The sequence below is a fragment of the Excalfactoria chinensis genome, chromosome 11 (assembly GCF_039878825.1).
Source record: "Excalfactoria chinensis isolate bCotChi1 chromosome 11, bCotChi1.hap2, whole genome shotgun sequence".
Taxonomy (NCBI): Eukaryota; Metazoa; Chordata; class Aves; order Galliformes; family Phasianidae; genus Excalfactoria; species Excalfactoria chinensis.
This window is the reverse complement of record NC_092835.1, coordinates 2,158,310-2,177,172: the sequence shown is the minus strand read 5'-3', so window position 1 is coordinate 2,177,172 and position 18,863 is coordinate 2,158,310. Positions and strand designations below refer to the sequence as shown.

General features: G+C 58.1%; 1 protein-coding gene across 1 annotated transcript in view; it reads right to left on the bottom strand.

Moving 5' to 3' along the window:
• Nucleotides 1-18,863, bottom strand: part of GSE1 (Gse1 coiled-coil protein) — an 82,758-nt gene that overhangs the window by 11,430 nt on the left and 52,465 nt on the right. Inside the window, 1 exon segment of the mRNA XM_072346701.1 lies at nucleotides 1,795-2,013. Within this exon segment, the coding sequence (XP_072202802.1) occupies nucleotides 1,795-2,013 (219 nt within the window).

Genomic DNA, 18,863 nt, shown 5'->3' with positions numbered 1-18,863 from the left:
AGGCCAACAACAATTAGCAGCCTAATCCCCTCTGAGCTGGGAAGCCATTACTCACCATGCGATAGCGTTAACAATCAATACCATCACAATGAGCCCGGCAATTAATGAAGCTAAAGTCTTACTTCAGAACCTTAATTCTCGCTGTGTGGCTTTAAACGGGAGGGTTTGTGATCGTTATAATTAACTGGCGGTATTCAGCCAGGAGTTAGTCAATGAAACTAATCTGGATTGGAGATGACAAGAGGCACAGTGTGATGGTGTCACCTTTGTTTTCTGACCTCCTGCTTTCCGCTCGGCGATAGCAGATTAGCAGCTGGGGCTGACAGGCAAATGTAATTAACAGCTGAGACCCTGAAGGAGGAGGGAAAAGAAGAAAGCAAAGGGGGAAAGAAAATCTACCCTGCAGGCAGAAGTTGGGCAGGGGTGAGTCTAGATGCCCCAACCAGCCCCTGAGCTTTGGGGTTCTTTGTGACTCGTTCCATCCTATGGGGATGGACTCAGCCCTGAAGCAATGAGGGATGTGCTGCAGGATCCCATCCGTGGCCACAGTGAGACCTATTTGGGATGGAAGCGTGCCCCTGTGCATCTCCATGCACCCCGATGTGTCCCTACACATAGAAGAGCTGTGTGCTGCAGGACTGATCCATGCGTGCAAAGCGACTCTGATCCACAACACCACAGAGAAAAGCCCTCTGAAGGCATCGCCCCATCCGCAAAATGCCATGGGCAAGCATCATCCCAGCTCTGTGGGAAGGGAAATGGGATGAGGATTGGCTTCTCAGGAGGAAAACCACAGCGTGGAGCAACACCTGGCACTGCACTGCAGCCCACACATATGGGAACCCCCGGGATGAGGTACTCAGGTACCCAGAGAGGGGAAGAAGATGAGTTCTGTGAGCAAATTGTGCAGCAGTTACACACAGCCCAGCAGAGGGAGGGGAAATCTGAAGGGAATGCGGCAGCTCAGCATGAGACAGCATTGCTGGGGCAGGAATTCGGGTAAGGCTGCACAGGGAGAGCACTGCAGGGGGGAGGAGAGGGCAAGCTGGCAAAGGAAACCCCAAGGAACCAGGCAAAAAACATTGCCTTGGGTGGGCTGAGCTGTCTGTACTGCGCTGTGCCATGCGTCTTGCAAACAGTGCTTGTGAAAAGGTTCTTGCCAAGGGTCTGGGTTAGGATAAAGAGCACCCAGTGGGGCAACTATCGAGAAGGAACACTTTGTGTTTGCAAAGCAGCTCTGAAGCCCCCACATACAATCCCCTTGAAAGCTGCAGCCCTGCCCCCATAGCGGCACCAGGGCAGGATGGCGGAGGAGTGGGGTGCTGTGGGGTGGCAGGGCTGGGGGTAACCCGGTGTCCCCAGGCACCACGCACCCCTCCCTGCCCTATGCCACGCCACAGGGCTCCTGGTTAAAGCAGCGGGCTGCAGCATGGGTTTGTTATGTAGAAGGGCTGCAGAAAGAACACATCCGAGGAGCCTCCGGACAAATGAGATTCACAGAGGGGAGGGAGCAGGGGGAGGGAGGGGGCGAGGACGAGCTCCGTGCTGTGCTCTCCCCAGACTTTCTCTCGGGGTATGGCGAATGATATGGCATTTGGATTACTCCAGCTGAATTGAATTTCTAAACTGCCCCCTCGAGACAAGGCGTTGAGAAAAGACATCAGTGAGAAAACACCATCCTGAGGCTCGGGGGCACCCGCGGTGCCATGGGGACACGGGGGTGGCAGTGCTGCATCTTGAGGCAACCTGAGGGTTGTTCCCCTCCAATCCCATCCCACCCAGCCCCATATGTACCTCTGGGCTCCTCAGCTTGCTTGGCGAGCTTGCGCAGGGCGGCGGCGAAGCTGGAGGATGGCGCTGCCTGGACGGACAAAGTGCTGCTGGCTGCTGGGCTGCCATTGGGGACGATGGAGCCATTGAGAGGGGAGGGGGTCAGGGGGCTGACGGTGGCGGTGGTGCGAGTGGCGGTGGAGAGCATTCCTAATGAAGGCGACTTCGACTCATGGCTCATGCCTGCAAACAAGAGCAGCACGGGTCAGCGGCACCGAGAGGTTGGCACGGGGTGGGTACAGCACCGGGATACGCAGCCCCCCGCTCCCCCCCTCCCCACCTCCAGTTTGGCTCCAAGACCTCCCCATCCAGAAACAGAAAAGCAAAACCTTCCCCTTCACCCCCCATTAAATCCTCCCCTTTCAAGCTCATGTAAAAGTGAGGAGCCCCCAGTGGGGCGCAGACCCCCTCGGAGCTCCCCGTGTGCTCACAGTGTGCAGCTCGTGGCGGCAGGGCTGCAGCTTATGGAACAAAGCGAGCGCGCCCGGGCTGCTCGCCTGCAGCAAACAAGCTGCCACGGGGCCACCAGCTGCCGCCGGCGTCACATGGCCCCACTGATCCGGCACGCCGTGCCCGTGCTGATAATGGAGCAGGAAGGGGGGGCTCAGCGTGAGGGTGGGGTGCTGGGAGGGATGCAGGAGTGTGGGTATCAGGAGGCAGCCCCCCGGCAAAACGATGCTGCTGCATCCCATACTGCAACCCCAAAGCCACGCTGCTTTGGATGGAGGGCACCCCCAGGTTGTCAGCGCTGTAACCCCACAGTACTCCTGCACCTCCAAATCATCACCACTGCACCTCCCCACTGTACCCCCAGCCCTCTCACCCCCCCCTTCGTGGCACTTACCCTTGCAACACCAACTCTCCACCACTGCAACCCCCAGATCCCCAGCACCACTGTGCACCACTTCATACCCAAATCCCCACTACAGCACCTTCAGATCTTCACTACTGCACCCACACTGCACCCCTGGGCACCCCCCCACTGTACACCCTCATCTCTAAAAGCTCACCTTCAAATCCTCCTCATTGGGAGACCCCCATGTCTCCAACACTGCACCCAAAAGCACAATAGTTCTATAGGACTTAGGAGGGAGGGTGGTTTGGAGATGGGCATGACACAATGCACCCCACATCCCATCGGGGTACCCCCCATCCCCCCCCCTCCCCGGCTGTCCCAGCCACGTGCTCCAGGGCTCTCCACCTCCAAAAACAGCAACTGCTGATGTCAGGACCCTTAAAATAGATCTCTAAATGAACAGAATCATTAACGCTGGGCTAAAATTAGCCTCGCTCCTGGGTGGGCAGACCTGGGGGAGTGGGGGGGCATACAGTCGGGGGGTCCCATCACACCTCACAGCGGCCAGGTTGGTACTAATCACCCCAAACGGCCCCTATGCCAGCTGGAGGGCGAGGGGCAGCCGGGGTAGAGCAGGGGAGGGCACGGGGCCGGGTGGGGAGGCGGTGGATGCCACTCAGCGTGGATTAATCTTTGCCCCCCCCCGGCCCCGGGAGAGGCGGCCGCGAGCTCCCCTCTGCCCTCATTATCCAAGCATTTATTAACTCCGCTGCTCTCAGCCATTGACTGCCGCCTTGTCGACACGACAGGCTCATGTAAATTCATTACGCGAACAGCTGGGAATCAAACCCAGCACAGGGTGTTGGTAGGGGGGGGCGCAACACCAGCTTCACACCAACCCCGGTAAGATCGGGGTCTCCCCCCCATAATTATAGGGCACCGGGTGCAACCTTCAGCCCTGTAGCACCATCCTATGGGGCTGAGCACCCCACGCAGCTCCTCGCTGCCTGGTGGCCCCCACACGCTCCCCCCCCAGCCCCAATAAAAGCCTGGCGATGCTGTGCTAATCAGCGCTTCTCCTGCCTCCCGCGGGCTCTGTAATTACTCCTCCCTTTCATCCCCGGCTCCTCGCAGACACCAGACCTGGCCCTGCCACCTCCGTGCTCTCTAATTACAACCTGATGGCGCGGGTGGATTTTTTGGGCAGCCCCCCCCCCCTTCCCTTTTACATGCAAGCACCGCTGCTCCCTGGAAACCTCCTGCTTAGCAGCGGGGCTGTGCACAGCCGTGCACACTTGCTGGTGCACCCGTGGGATGTGGGAACCCCAGATTGAAGCAAGCATCGCAGCACTGCCTCCATACTTGGGGAGCAGGAACCCACAGGCTGCCTCCAAGCATGGAGCTCTATGGCTCTCCTGCCCCACAGGGACACGCAGCATAGGGTGGCCATCACCATCCCACTGTGCCCACACAAGGGTCACCCTGCACCTCGGGGCTGGGTGCGTGCCACCCTCCTCCACCTGCTCCTGCTGACGCCAGCGGGTTTTTGGCAGCAGGAGCTGCTCCAGCAGCGGGAGCAGAACCAGTCTGGCTGCGTGTGCAGCTGCAGCCAAAGCAACACAACGGCAGAGGGGATGGGACGCATGCGCCCTCAGTGCTGGTGGCAAAGAGATGCGTCCAAAATGCCCCCCCCACCCCAAAAGCCCCGGGGGGGGGGGCCACAGAAGATGGGGATAAAACCAGGGCTGGGCAGGGGTGACACGTGTTGGCAGTGCAGGCTGGGGTGGCTGGAAGTGGGGACACGCACGGCAGGGGTGACACTCGTGGCAGCAGCCGCTAGAAGGCAGCAAGCAGCTGGCTGCAGCACGGGAGGCAGCTGCTGGAACACCGGCGTCACTGCAGGGATGGGGCCACAGAGGGCACACGGTGGTGCTCACCCCATTCCTGCACCGTGGCCTTTCACACCCTGTCTCCATCTCCCTGCTCCCAGCCTGTCCCCTTGTCTCCTGCTACAGCCCAGTGCCACTTCGGCCATGCATATAAGGGACCCCTGTGCCACCTTGCTGCTCCATGCCACACCGAGGGAGCAGCGACACCAAAGGACACACGGGTGGCTGCAGCAGGATGGGGAGCAGTGTGGACATTCAGGGGGGCAGTGCAGGACAATCTGGGGGCTCAGTGTCACTGCATCCCATATATCCCCATCCCCCTTGGAGGAGGCTGCTAGGAAGCGCTGTGCTGACAGGTTCAGCACCTCTGCTTTGTCCCCCTCTGCCAGTAATGCACAGGCACCTTGAAAGGCCCCTAATGAGCATGAAGTACCCTTCAGAGCAGATTGCCATTGAACTCAACCTGCACCAGCCGCCTGCTTAAAAGCAGCTATTTTGAGCTCATGGGTGCACAAGCACTGGAACTAATAATTTATTACCAAATACGATCAGGCAGCATCTCCAGCCCCTGGCAAATGGAGCAGGAAAAAAACAAATCCACCATCCAACAACGCAGCTGAAAGCTGTTACAAGAGCAGGGATGAGCATCCTTCCCAAGGACCAACCTGACCTGCAGCCTTGGGACTCCCATCTGTGAACTCAAGTGGGCTGAGCCCAATGCTTAGAGTGGAGCTGAGCAGCTCAGGGCAGTGCCCCATGACATAAGCCACCACAGGAGGCCAATGGGGCCACCATCAGACATCACCAAGGCCACCATGAGCACGTCACTGGGGCACCAGCAGGTACCATGGGCAATGAGGTCCCTATGGGTGCCGGCTGTATCCCAATGAAGGAGGATACAGGGATGGCAAGGCTGTGGGGAACCCCAGCTGAGGCCAACGAAGGGGTTAAGGCCCCCGCCGCCCACTTTGGCTTTTGTTCTCCTGCTCTGCCTCTTAACCCCGGCTGCAGCGATACTTCCTCTCCTTTCACTGCCTCTGCTCCCAATCTGGAGCCGGCCTCCAGCTGCACACGCCTCGCACAGGGAACAGCTGCTTTGCATACATTTTCTATGCTAATTGCCTCACATTGTGGAGCCCCAGCGCTGCCTGAATGCAGCGGCCAAAGCGGGCAGGCAGTGTGTCCTCATAGCGTACCTCCTTAGAGCCACCAGGGAGGTGTCACAGCGGGACAGGCACTAGGTGACATCGGTGGTGATGGCACCAGGATGCTGCCAAACTTGGTGGTAGCCATATGGGATGCTGGGCTCATTGGAGTGGCCCCCATGGCCGTGAGCAAGTGCTGGTGGGTCCTCAGTGCAGCACCAGGTACCCACAGCAGCAAGGGAGACAGGGGACAGTAGGGGACAGTCAGCAGGACTGTGTCCTCCCCATCCATGCGTCCTCCCACTGAGCTGCTGCACATTTTCCATCCCTCATTAAAGCAGCTCTGCCGCCGCCGCACCTCCAGCACGCTCCATTAATTAATTAATTGATTGATTGGAGCCTGTGCTCCTGCCCTCCTCCCAACCCTTCCTGCACCCAGCCGCTTCCTAATGAGCTAAAACAAAGGTGCCTGTCCCCACGGAGCACCCAGTGTCCCTAAATATCCCAAAGCACTTTTGGGTCACCCTACACAGCCCCATCCTGGAAGGGTCCAGGGTGATAAACCAGTGCCAGGAGCATCCCATAGGATGGGAATGGGAGCACAGCACGGCACAGTGCCATCAGCCCACGCGCTTCCATCGATCTCTGCTCCATGGCTCATTGATCTGGCAAACGACAACAAGCAAAGTAATAAGAGCTCGTTTGGAGGCAGAGGGGCCGGAGATGCACTGCCATCAGCACCAAGGCTGCAGGCAGTGTTGTTCCCTAACTGTGGCCTCGAGTGCACCTCTGCAAGCTGTCCCCAACCCCGTGCTGTGCTTTAAAGCCACTTTCCTCCCTTCTCAGCCCCAGTAGAGCCGAGCCCAAGCAGGGCACTGCCATCACCACCTCCCATTTCTCCAAAGTTCAAATGCCTGCAGGATGCTGTTGCTTCCCAAGCCCCCCCCCCCCGCCCTGCATGTGCCCTTTTCCATCCTCACCTGCATTGCCACAGAACCAGAGCTGTGGGAGAATAAGGACTTATAAAGCAAAAGCACCTGGGGAGGGGCTGCATGCAAACAGCTGCAGCTGTAAAGCTGCAATCAGAAGCAGCAAGCTTTCTGCTTTTGAGAAAAGGAGCTACAAGGGGGTAGGCAGAGGGATCTATGGGCATTGCACAGGGCTGCAGGGCATTGCACAGATCAGATCTGGGCATTGCACTGAGCTGCCAGGCATCATGTGAGAGAGAGGTGGGCACTGCACAGTGCTGCAGGGCATGGCACAGTGCCACTGGGTATCACGTGGGTCAGAGCCAAGCATTGCACAGCACTGCTAAGTATTGCACGGATGGTGCTGCAGGGCACTGCACAGTGCCACCAGCTATTGGATAGGTCAGAGCCAAGCATTGCATGGGGTTGCAGGGCACGGCATGGGGCTGCAGGGCATTGCAAAGGGCTATAGGGCATTGCACCAGCCAGGGCCAGGCACGACCCAGAGCACCCAGACCACTTCCCATCCCCATCCCTGCACCCCAGCTCAGCCCCACTGCAGGAGCGCCCGCGTTGCTGTCAGCAGCACATTGTTCTCGGTGCGAGAAGCCCTTGCCCAGCAGATGGCAGGTATAACAAAGCAGCTTGCTGTGGCCAAGCCAATTATTTATCTAATTATGATTTACCACTTAACCACATGATCTTTCTGCAGAGTTGTGGGCAATTAAAACCAGGGTGATTATGTGGATTATGCAAATGGGTTGGAGCAGAGCGAATAAAATTGGAGCTGAGGCTCTCACGCAGGCTGGGTCTTGCACGGGGCAGGAGGGGGGCAAAGGGGACAGCACTGAGGGCTGTGGGGCAGGGCTAGGGGGCAGCAGGGCAGGGTGAGAGGCTGGGGTCAAAACCAGCCCTGGGTTGTGAGCTGGGATGGATGCAAAAGCTCAGGGCAGGGTAAGCATCACCCTTTAGCATCCCTTTGGCATCAGGGGCTGACCCAGTCACGCAGTGCTCCAAACTGCTGCATGGTGCCCTATAACACATCCCCGTCCCTTTGGGGCTGCCCCACTGCTTCCAGACCCTGGTGGGAAGCTCTGGGGTGAAATGCACTTGGGATTTCCCAACACCTGTTGGAGACCACCCCAAAAAGGCACGTTCCCCCTGGCCCCTGCTGGGTACTTAACAAAGAGCTGAGGCGTATTAATAAGGCAGCCTGGCGGATTCCCTGCCCGCCTGCCTCCGTGGGAGATTTATGCACCGTGCGAAACCAGGAAATACAGAAGTATTAATGGTAATACCTCTTGTCCTAGCAAAGGTCGCGGGCAATCTCCATCAATCCCATCAATCCTACTGCTGTGCTGTGCTGGGCTGTGCTGTGCTGTGCTGTGCTGTGCTGTGCTGTGCTGTGCTGCACCATGCCACGCTGCAGGGGAGGCCAGAGAGGCGCACCCAGCAGAACAGAAGTTTGGACAGACAGACGGACCCCTGGGCTCACAGCACACACCACCCCCCTGCTAAGCACCGGCCAGAGGGAAAGCTTTACCTCGGGATAAGAAATGAACACTGGCAAATAGGAAATTTACTGAGTGTATTTTCATTTTCCCACTACAGGCGCCATCTGGCAGCAATCGGTGCCCCCACATTGCTGGGATTTCATTTACGCACTGCTGCTGAGGTCCCAGCCAGCCTCCAGCTCCCCATGTCACCACGAGCCCTTCATAGGAGGGCTTGGAGCAGCAATAATGCTCTGTCCTGTGGTTGGACCTCACCGTGCCTTCACACCCTGCACAGAAAGCCACGGAGAAAGCAAAACAGGAGCACAGCTGGGGGAACAGAGCAGTGGGCGAGGATGCAGCAAGGGGAGCACATGGCACTGCCCCATATCCCAGCCTACAGCACAAAGCAGTGGGGAAGAGCGCAGGGAAGGAGCTCCCTGTGTCCCCCATCATAAACCCTGTGCCAGGAATTAGCACAATTAGTGCCCACGTGCTGCAGCCATGCGGGTCAGTCTGTGCCCCCACGTGTGCCATTTCCTCCCTTCCTTTTTCTCTCTCTCTCTCTCTTTTTTTTTTGCCTACAGTAATCCTCAGCCTTTAGAGCAAATTATTAAAATTCACTTATATTTAATCTGCCTGCTGGAATTAATTGAATTTTTACGCTTGGCAAATGTCACTCGGTACGAACTGCCTCCAAACGGGGGACCGGCGCTGCAGGTGCAGGGGGTGCAGCCCTGAGGCTTTACCCCCCCATGGGGACATCCTTGGGGACACCCCCAGCTCCAGGGCGCAGATATGGATGTGGCAGTGGGGGCACGACGTCCCTCCTCAGTGGCACCAGAGTTCCAAGATCCTCATGTGGTTCAGCTTCACCCTGTTGGGAGTGATGCTCAGGACACACAGAGGCACCTCGAGGGCTTTTAGGAGGACAAGAAGTTTGGAGAGCTCCGTTTCTGATCCTGCTTCACCCTGAGCCCTTCATCCATGAGCCTCTTTCCCCTTCTTCCATTCATACCTCTTGAAAGATTAGCAAAGTGGACAGTTTTCCTGCCTGGAAAAAGGAGGGAAAAGAGTCCTTCCATTGCTGGATAATAGGGGCTCCACACCAAGGCAGGATGAGCAATTTGGGGGGGGGGGCCAGGGCCCAGGGGAAGTGTCTGGCCCCCTCGCTCTGAGCAGTGCTGCAGCAGGGAGGGGAGATGGCAGGTCGTGATGCTGGTGGCATGGGAACAGCACTGCACATGGCACGCAATGCATGGCAGAGCATGACACAGGATGGCACTGCATGGCACGGCATGGCATGGCACAGCCTGGCACAGCACAGCATCCCAGGACCCAGCCAACTTGCCATAGGCAGTGTCCCCATCCACCATGCGGCTGCAAAGCGATACCCACATGGCCCCACTGTACACCAACAGCAGCATCCCCTGGGTGTCCCCACTCAGATCCAAGCCTGGGGACACCCTCCTGGCTCTGCACGTTGGCAGAGGAGAAGTCTGCATGCAGGATGTGACTGCGCTGTCCCAGCCACATGGGGACCAGGGGGACCCCAGGGTTGGGTGAACAGCTTCCCAACTTGACTGGCATTCACCCCCCCCCTCCTCCAGAGCTCACCCTGGATTATCATAAATTAAGGAGTAATTACTCCATGGAAATTTACAGCACAAAGATGCAGCGCTAACAAGTGTGTTTCGCAGCAATGTGGGAGATACAAAGCACTATTGTCTGGTGGGCACAGAAATCTGCTCTGCTGACAACACCACATCCTGGGGACGGTGATGGGGACAGGAATGGAATGGGATGGGGATGGGTTGGGGATGGGGTTTAGGATGGGATGGGAATGAACTCGATGTTGAGAATGGGATGGAATGACATGAGGATGGGAATGGGATGGGATGGGGATGGACTTGGCATTGGGAATGGGATGGGGATGGACTTGGGGTTGAGGATAGACTTGGGGTTGGGGAAGGGATGGGGACAGGATGGGATGGGGATGGGGATGGGGATGGGGATAGGATGGGATGGGGATGGAGAGGGGGATGGGGATAGGATGGGATGGGAATGAACTTGATGTTGAGGATGGAATGGGACAGGATGGGATGGGGATGGGGATAGGATGGGGTGGGGATGGACTTGGGGTTGAGGATAGACTTGGAGTTGGGGCTGGGGATGGGATGAGGATGGGAATAGGGATGGGATGAGAATGGAGATGGACCTGAGGTTGGGGGTGGGAGAGGTATGGGATGGGGATAGGGATGAGGTTGGGGACAGGGATGTGAATGAGATGGGGTGGTGTTGGGGATAAGGACAGGAACAGCGATGTGGATAAGATGAAGATGAGGATGGGGATGAAGACAGAGATGAGGATGGGGATGAAGACAGAGATGAAGATGGGAATGGGAATGGAGATGAAGACGAAGATGAGCACAAAGTGTCTCCATAGCACGGCACCGATCAGCAGGGACGGCCACCAACCAACTCTGCCCCATCCCCTTCCCCAACACCAGCCTGGCACACACGGGGTTAAGAAAATCCCTTTGGGAGGTGGGATGGAAGGGGGGGGGACAGGGATGAGTGCCAGCACCGGGGTGTCCCCCCCCTCGCACCCCTCTTGCCGGCGGCACAGCGCTGCCTGCCACGCTCCTACAGCTGTCACAGGCATTAAAAAATAATAATCAATGTGGAAAAAACAACGGCACGGCGCGAGGAAATTTCAGGCGGCTCCACCGAACGCGGCCATAAAGGAGCCGGGATCCTGACGAAACTGGCTGTGCAATTAAGCAGTTTTCTGTTGTACGCCGATAATCACCTAATTATACTATTAATGACAGTTCAACCTGCTCGGAAATAAAAGGACATTCTTCCATAACAGGATGCCAGCTGTTTGTTACAGATGTCAAACATCTTTAAAGCGTTATTACAAAAAAGAAGGGAGGAAGGAGGGAACCCTCCGGAGCGGAGCAGCTCAGCTCTCCCCATCCTCATGGGCTGCACCCATTTAATTTGTGGCAATTAAATTGTTCATGGGGATGGGGGGGGGGAGGTGACGGGGGGGCTGTGGTGCTCTCCTTGGCATGCAGTGGGGTTTGGTTCCCCGCTGGGGTTATGTTGGAGCACAGTGAGCCTTTGGCATTTGGTAGCACGGAGGTGTTATAAGTACCCCATGTTGGTGATGATGAGGGGGAGGATGTGCTGTGCCGGAACAACAAAAAAAAGAAACAAAATAAAAGAATAATAATAATTAATAATAATTTAAAGGGATGAAAAATCAAGAATGATAAAAAATAAGAATGCAAAATAAAGTGGGGCTGGGTGGCCCCGTTTCCTCCCCCCCCCCCCTCACCACCACCACCACCACCCTGGCGGTGCAACCCCAGTGCTGTGCCCATGCACGTGCTGCCGTGCCATGCCAAGGAGCAGCCCTGCAGGTGCCAGCAGCCGGTGCCAAACAACGGGGGGGTGAATGGTGAGGGTGGGGGGGGGAAGCATGGGGAGGAAAGGAAGCACCTGCTGTACAGGCCTGGAGGGGAGCAGGGTGAAGAACTGAAAGCTCCCAAAGTTGTCCCTACGACCAGGTTAGGCTGGAGATAAAGGGGTTATAGGGGAAGGAAGAAGGGAAAGAGGGAGCAAAAAGGGGAGGGTTGAAGAGTCAGGAGATAAGCCCATGAGCCCCCCCAGGCAGGAGGCACAGCGCTGGTCCCATTGCACACAGCGTGCCAGCACGTCCCGCAGCAGGGAAGCGTCACCACTGTCCCCAAGGCAATGTCCCCATGTCCTCAGCACCCGCCCCCAGCTTCTCTCTCCCCCCCCACTTGGCAAATCCTCGCGGGGAAGCTGCAAAGTGGTTGACACGGTTGCCATGGTGACCGAATTTAGGGCTGGCGAGGAGAGGAGGAGGAGGAGGAGGAGGAGGAGGAAGGCAGGAGGTGCCCTCCTGTGCCCCACAGCACCCGGAGAAGGATGAGCGACGCTGACCCCCCCACCCCGAGCACCCCGCAGCAGCCGGGGGCGGCCGTCCCCACCCCAGCAGCCGTGCCGGCGCGGTGACTCATGCTTGGAGCCAGCGGGTGTCTGCGCGGCATCACCCAGATCCCTCCATCTGCTTTGATCCTCCGGCGAAATATTCCCGTCCCCGGCGCAAAAAATAGGAACCATTTGGGGAGGCCCTGAGTCAGCGGCTGCTGATGGTTCCCTCTGTTTGAGTTCCTCGTGCTGAGGGTTATGGGGTCCCTATGGCACCTGGGGGATGCACACCCCCTGGGCTGGGACACCCAACATGCAGAGGACCCCAAAAGGGCAGCACGCATCCCAGTGCCATGCTGACAGGCTGCTGACAGGCTGCTCCTGCTGCCTTCTGCAGGGCTGTGGCCCTCAGGGGATGCTCTGAGGGATGCTGCTGTCACTGCCCATTGGGTCACAGCTGCATCCCTACATCTTATGAACGTGCTCCCCACAAACACACCACTGGGGGCATGGGGTGCCCCCCATTCATAGCACAGGGATCCCCCATAGCGCTGGAGGTCCCCTCTGGCTCCATCACCAGCACATAGGGTGGCAGCAGGTTGGTGGCACGGGGCAGCCCACCACGTCCCATCCCATCTCTGACAGCTCCAAGCAGAACACTGAGCAGCACAGCACCCTGCTCCCACCTTCCAGCTCAGACGACTTGCCTTAATTGCTTCCAACCTCACCGGGCAACTCTTCACCGCTCTCAACCTCGCTTTTATCTCCTAGAGGCTATCAGACCACCTGATGGACACCGAGCACGGCTAACGGGGCTGAGCAGCTTTGGAGACAGCTTTAGGGGACCCCCCCTTACCCCAGGCTCTGAGCAGCACGATGTGGGGCTTCAGAGCAACCGGCTGCATTAGGACGAGCGCGTTGGCAACGAGCGGCACGACAAAGTTCCACGCAACAGGAGACGCTGTCGGTAAACACGGCTCAGCGTGGCGAGGAACGCGGCGTTACAAACACAGCATGGAGAGCTTCCCGGCGTCCCCATCGCCCCCAGGGTGACAGCAGCAGAGCGAGCAATGGGATGGGGACCCCATATACGGGAGGGAGCTCAGAGCTGGCAGTGCCCCCCCAGGCAGAGCCGCTGCCCCGCGGTGCCCCCCAGGTTGCAGAGGCGCAGGCGCGGCGGCTGCTCTCCCCTTTGCAGAGACACATGCAAAAGGCATTTCCTGCAACAAACCCTCACTCCCCACCCCCCCACCCCACACAGGCACCCCTGCAGGGAAACGGCGCTGCTTGAGGGGTGACATCCCCATCACCACCCGGCTGCTGGGGGGGCACCCCGACCCCGAGCCAGAACCACCCCCCCCCAAAGTGTGCACCCGTCCAACTGTGGGGTCTGGGGGGGCTGCTGGTGATGGGGGGGTCCCCACGGTGCTCATTTGGGGCCAAAAAGAAAGCAAAGTTTGGTGCTGCGCACTGGGGGCAGCACAGATCCTCCCAGACCCCAAACACAGCCAGCACAGCCCTCTCCACCGGCAGCATGCAGGGAAGGGAAACTCGGAGCTTAGGGAGGAAGAGAAGGGAGGAAGGATCCCCCCCCCCCTCCAAAAAACCCACAGCTGAGGGTGCCCCCGCCCTGCCTAAAGCTCTCTGGACCCGGCAAGAAGGAAAGTTCCCCCTGTGCCCCCCGTGGGGACAAAGGTGGTCTTGAGGTGGGGGGGTCCCCGCAGAGACCCTCCCCCCCCCCAGGTCAGTCTCCGCACGGTGCCTTACCTGGTAGGTAATAGAGGGGGGGTTTCAGCCCGAACATGGCTTGTGTTACAGTTCCATTGCGGCCAGGGGAGAAAAAAAATGAGAAGGAAAAAAAGAAATAATACTACTAATAATAATACTAATAATAAGACGACCCGAGGTGAAGTGTCAGGAAACGAGGGGGGAAAAATATATATATATATATATAGATAGAAAGAGATTATAAAAAAAATTAAAAATGAGATATATATCTGTATTTTAAAAAATAAAAATAATAATAAATAATAATAATAATAATAATAAAAGCCACCCCAAAAAATGAGCGGCGAGCCACACGCAGGGGGTTGGAAAAATAAACCGAGAGGCGAAAAAATAGCGCGAGGAGGGGAGGGGGGAGGAGGAGGAGGAGGGAAAATCAAGTGCGTGGGGGGAGGAGGAAGGAGGAAAATGGGAGTAGCGGTGTCGGGGAGGAGGGGGGGGGGGCACAGAGACGGAGAGGGGAGAGATGGGAGGGGGGGACGCTCAAAGCGTCCGTGGATCCATCTGTGGGTCTGTGCGTCTGTCCCGGAGATGGGAGGAAGAAAGGCGAGAGGCAGCGGGAGGAGAAACCCAAACCACCCCCCCCCCCCCCACCATCCCCCCCCGGTCCGCCTCCCCTCAACAGCACCGGGCAGGGGAGGAGGAGGGCGGCCAAACCCCTCTCGATCAATTTTCATGCAAGAATCATTATCGGTAAATTGGAAATCTGGCGGCTTGACAGCAGATTTGTCTCTGCCCTAATGAAAGGGAGAGGGCAGGGAGCGGTGGGGGCAGCGCAGCCCGCACTGAGAGCTGAAAGCCCCCCCCCCCCCCTCCGGTGCTTTGGGGGGGGGGGGGGGGGGGAAACCGCCGCTTTGGGGAGAAAAAGGCTCCGTTCCGCCCCCTCCCAACTCTCCCACCCAGATTATCTCTTTTTATTTCATGTTGCCGATGGAGGAGGAATGGGGGGGGGGGGGTTGTTAAAATAAAAACAGAGAGGAAAAAACACATGCAATAAGAATAAAAGCACCCCGAAAGAACCCAAGTTTGGCGCTCCGGCACCGCGGGCAACGCTGCGGTCCTGCCCCGGCTCCGGGGGGGCTCCGTGCTGTAATCAGGCTCCCGATAGCATCTCACACATTCCCTCTCCACTGATGCATTATCAGATCCGGGAAGACATGCTCGCAGGCAAATAGGGCTAATAAATGCTATTAGAGCAGCGCGGCGGCTGCACAGCCCGCCTGCTCCATAGTAACCGGGGCCAGGCTCCGGCTGCTTGAGTACGGCATCAGCAGCCGGGGGGGGGGGGGGGGGGGAAAGCAGGCAGGGGGGGGACGCATGGGTGTGCACAGCGCTGTGCGTGGGTTTGCACACACGCATTTACACGCGTGGGTTTGCACACGGGTTTGCATGCACGGGTTTGCATGCACGGCTGTGCACCGACGGGTGTGCACGCGTGCCCAGGTGCACGTAGGGTGCATGTGCGTGCCCCCCCCCCCCCCAACACACACACACACACCCCCCCCCACCCCAGCCCGCCCTCTCTTCCCAAGCTGCCGCCTGCTTTTAACACCAAAGTTCAAGAAGGCGATGTGTGATATCTCTCCCCTGCAAGAGAAAGCCACATCCTGTACGATAATGGCCAGCCCAGCGAGCTGCTGGGAGCTGCAGGCCACCGCAGCCCCCACCTTCCGCCCCAGCCTGCGGTGTGGGGTTGGGGGCTCCTGGGCCGTCCCGAACCTCCCCCCAGCCCCATGGAGCCTGGGGGGCTCCGCAAAGGGTCTCGGAGCTGCAAAAGCACACGCATGCATCCAGACATGGACGCCTGTGCAAATACACTCACGCGTGTGCACACACAAACGCACCCCCCAGGAATGCACTGGGGGAAGAAAGGAGCCCATCAAAAACTACAACCTCTTCCTCCGCCCCACGCTTTCCTCCTCTCCTCCCCCCCCCCCCCCCCCTCCGTTAAATATTGCTTTTCTAATTCCAGGTCGGCGGATTATTATCATGTCTTTTCTTCCTTCCTAACCTACATCTGTCAAGATCGGCGCTGGAGGTATTTCTGGCCCGTCCCCTGAGTCATCGCTCTGCCCCGCTCCCCCCCGCCCCCCCCCCAGGCAGTTCCTCTGCACTGCTCAGAGCTACGGGGTGCTCAGTGCCACGAGGTGCTCAGTTATGGGGTGTGCTCACAGTTACAGGGTGCTCAGTGCCATGCAGTGCCAGCAAGAGGGCTGCAAATGCAGCAGGGACAACACAGGGCCTGTCCCCCTCCAACCCCACCCCCCACCCCCCCCCACCGGCTGCCATCAGAGATGGGGCTCCCCCGGGACCCTCCATCATTACCCCAATCCCCCCAATCTCCTCTCGCAGCTGTCACGCTTTTATAGGGTTTTAATTTGCTGGGCTCACGCAGCCATCGGCAGCAATGAATAGGGGCCCCCCTCCTCCGCCTGCTGCCCCCCCCCCCCCTTCCCCTCCTCTCCCCCCACCGATGGCATGAGCCATAAAAATTAATTTGCAAACATGTCATTACACAATAGCTGTACAGGCAATAAACCTGTAATTACAGGCCAATGGCAGAGCGGGCTGGGAGGGAGGGACGCGCCAGGCTGCCAGGTTGGGGTTTGGGGTTTCGCCTCCCCCCTGCTCCCTTTGTTCATTATGCAAACGAGAATTGCTTCACTCCTGGAAGTTGGGCTGCACTTCAAAGGGGCTCAGTGCCTCCGCTCCCTGCAACCGCCCTGGGGTAGCAGAACCCCCAAACCCCGACAGCACCCAACAGCCCCCACTGCGAGCAATGGGGAAACTGAGGCAAGGAACAGGGGGGCACCCCTGCGCCCCGCTGGGAAACCAACCCATCCCTCCATTGCGCCACGGCCCAACCGAAATACCCACCGCCCTCCCGCTGGGTTTGCAGAGCCCAAGGGAGGGGATTGCAGCCGCCCTGCCTCAGTTTCCCCACTTACCACCCCGCGGGGAGATGTGATGCAGTGGACGCGGGCACCCGCCCGGCCACCCGGCTCAGCAGCCTCACCCCTCGTTAGCGGGAGCCTGACGAGCCTGACCCACTTCCCCAAGCGCCGGAGGATTAATTGGTTCGTGTTCGCGCGGAGCCGTCGGGAGCTGGGGCAGGTGCCAGGCGGAATTAGCAAAGCATGAGAGCGCAGCGCGCACCGCCGGGCACAGGCAGCGGGCACTGCTGGGTCCTCCAGTCCTGCACTGTGGGGTCAGCACGTCCCCATGGGGTCACCACGTCCCTACCAGGTGACCCTATGAGGTCTGACCCCAAACTACGGCCCTTCCCTGATGCCACCAGCCAGCTGCCACCTGTTGGGTTTACACCTTGCAAAGCCTGCTGCAAAGCTCTCGTGGCACCGGTGACCCTGCTGGCCCATTCCCACTGTGCTGGCAGTGCTTGGCTCCCGGTGTGCCCACCTCTGTGCCATACAACCTTTGGGACACCGACCGGCTGCAGGCAGATGGACGGATAACCGAGCGGAGCGCCCGCCTCTGGCAGTAAATAAGCGGCTCCACAATGATTTCCTGCTCTTGTTGACCTTTGCCTATGCAGAGTAAAGACATAAATCCATATTTTAAACCCATCTGAGCGCCAGCCAGGCCCACAAAGCCATTTCCAGCCTGCGATTTGGACGGGGCGGTGAGCAGGAAAGCGATGGTTTCTTGAGGTGACATTCCCCAGGAGGGAAATGAAGTGTTTTATTTGCAGATATATAGGGCACGGCCGTTCCTCCGCTTCCCCTTCCCTCCGCCCTCGGCTCATAAATAAAACATATGGCCACAGAACCGGCTAATTACGGGAGGCCGGCTGAGAGAAATCAGCTTTTCTACCCTTCCCCTTTGCCAAAGTTGGGGAGCAGCGGGCACTGAGATGTTGGGAGATTCTCTGCTGTCTCATAGGAGGCGCTGCGCCCCGATCCCTTGGGTTAACCGAAGGCATCGGGGGGTTCCTTCCCTTTTTTCTTCCCATCTCCTGGTGGGGAAAAGGATGGCTTTGAGCAGCCTAATTGTTCCCCGCGCATTAGATACATTAATGAGGTCTCTGATCAACCGGCCGCCTCTCCGGCGAGGAGGCTTCAAGTAGCAATTTTCCATTTGTGTTTCAAATTTTAATGAATGTTCCTGTCTCCGGCTGCGATGCGCGGCGATAATCGGCACGGCGCGGGTCAGCGCGGGAGCAGGGGCTGCGCGGGAGGGCTTGTACGTGGGTTTGATTTCTGTGGGGAATAGTTCAGACGGAACACATCGATGGCACGGGGACGGCCCGAACCTCCCCATTGGCTGCCACAACCCCAAAGCCACAAATCAGAGGGTTATTATTTCCTTCCGATGCCCCTCTCCAGCATCCCGCATCCTTAGCAGATCAGCACCGATAACACTGCGGGGTTGGGCGAGGGGTCCCCCCCGACCCAAACCTTGGGGGGCAGCACATCCCCACCCCACGGCTACATCCGGACCCTCCCCCCCCCCCCCCCCCCACCAGGACGGGGTTTTTCTAACCTTGTTTTGGCATGCCTGCCATTAACTTAATTTAACATCCATATTGCCGCTACTTAATTAAATAGATGAACTCATTTTACATTTGCAAGTCTTAATTCATCCTGAACAAAATTGGCCATGTTTCGTTCTTTCTACGCTACCAGCTCCCCGGAACAAATGAGTGCCTTTGTAGTTAACTGCTGGTACAGGTTAAAAGCTAATTAGCAGCCCGGGTTGGGTGTTAACTTCCTTATTTATCACCCGGCGCCACTCGGGGAGCGAGGGGGAGCAGGCTGGCACCTCCCAGCCCTATGTGGGCACTGCTTGGCTTGGGTGCTGCCCGTGCTCCTTGGGTGCATGGTGCTCAGTGCACGGTGCTCAGTGAACGATGCTCAGTACTTGACACATGACACTCAGTGCCCCAACGCAGGATGCACGGTGCCCGGCACACAAAGCTTGGTGCCCAGTGCACAATGCCCAGTGCTCGATGTGTGATGCTCAGAGCACAGTGC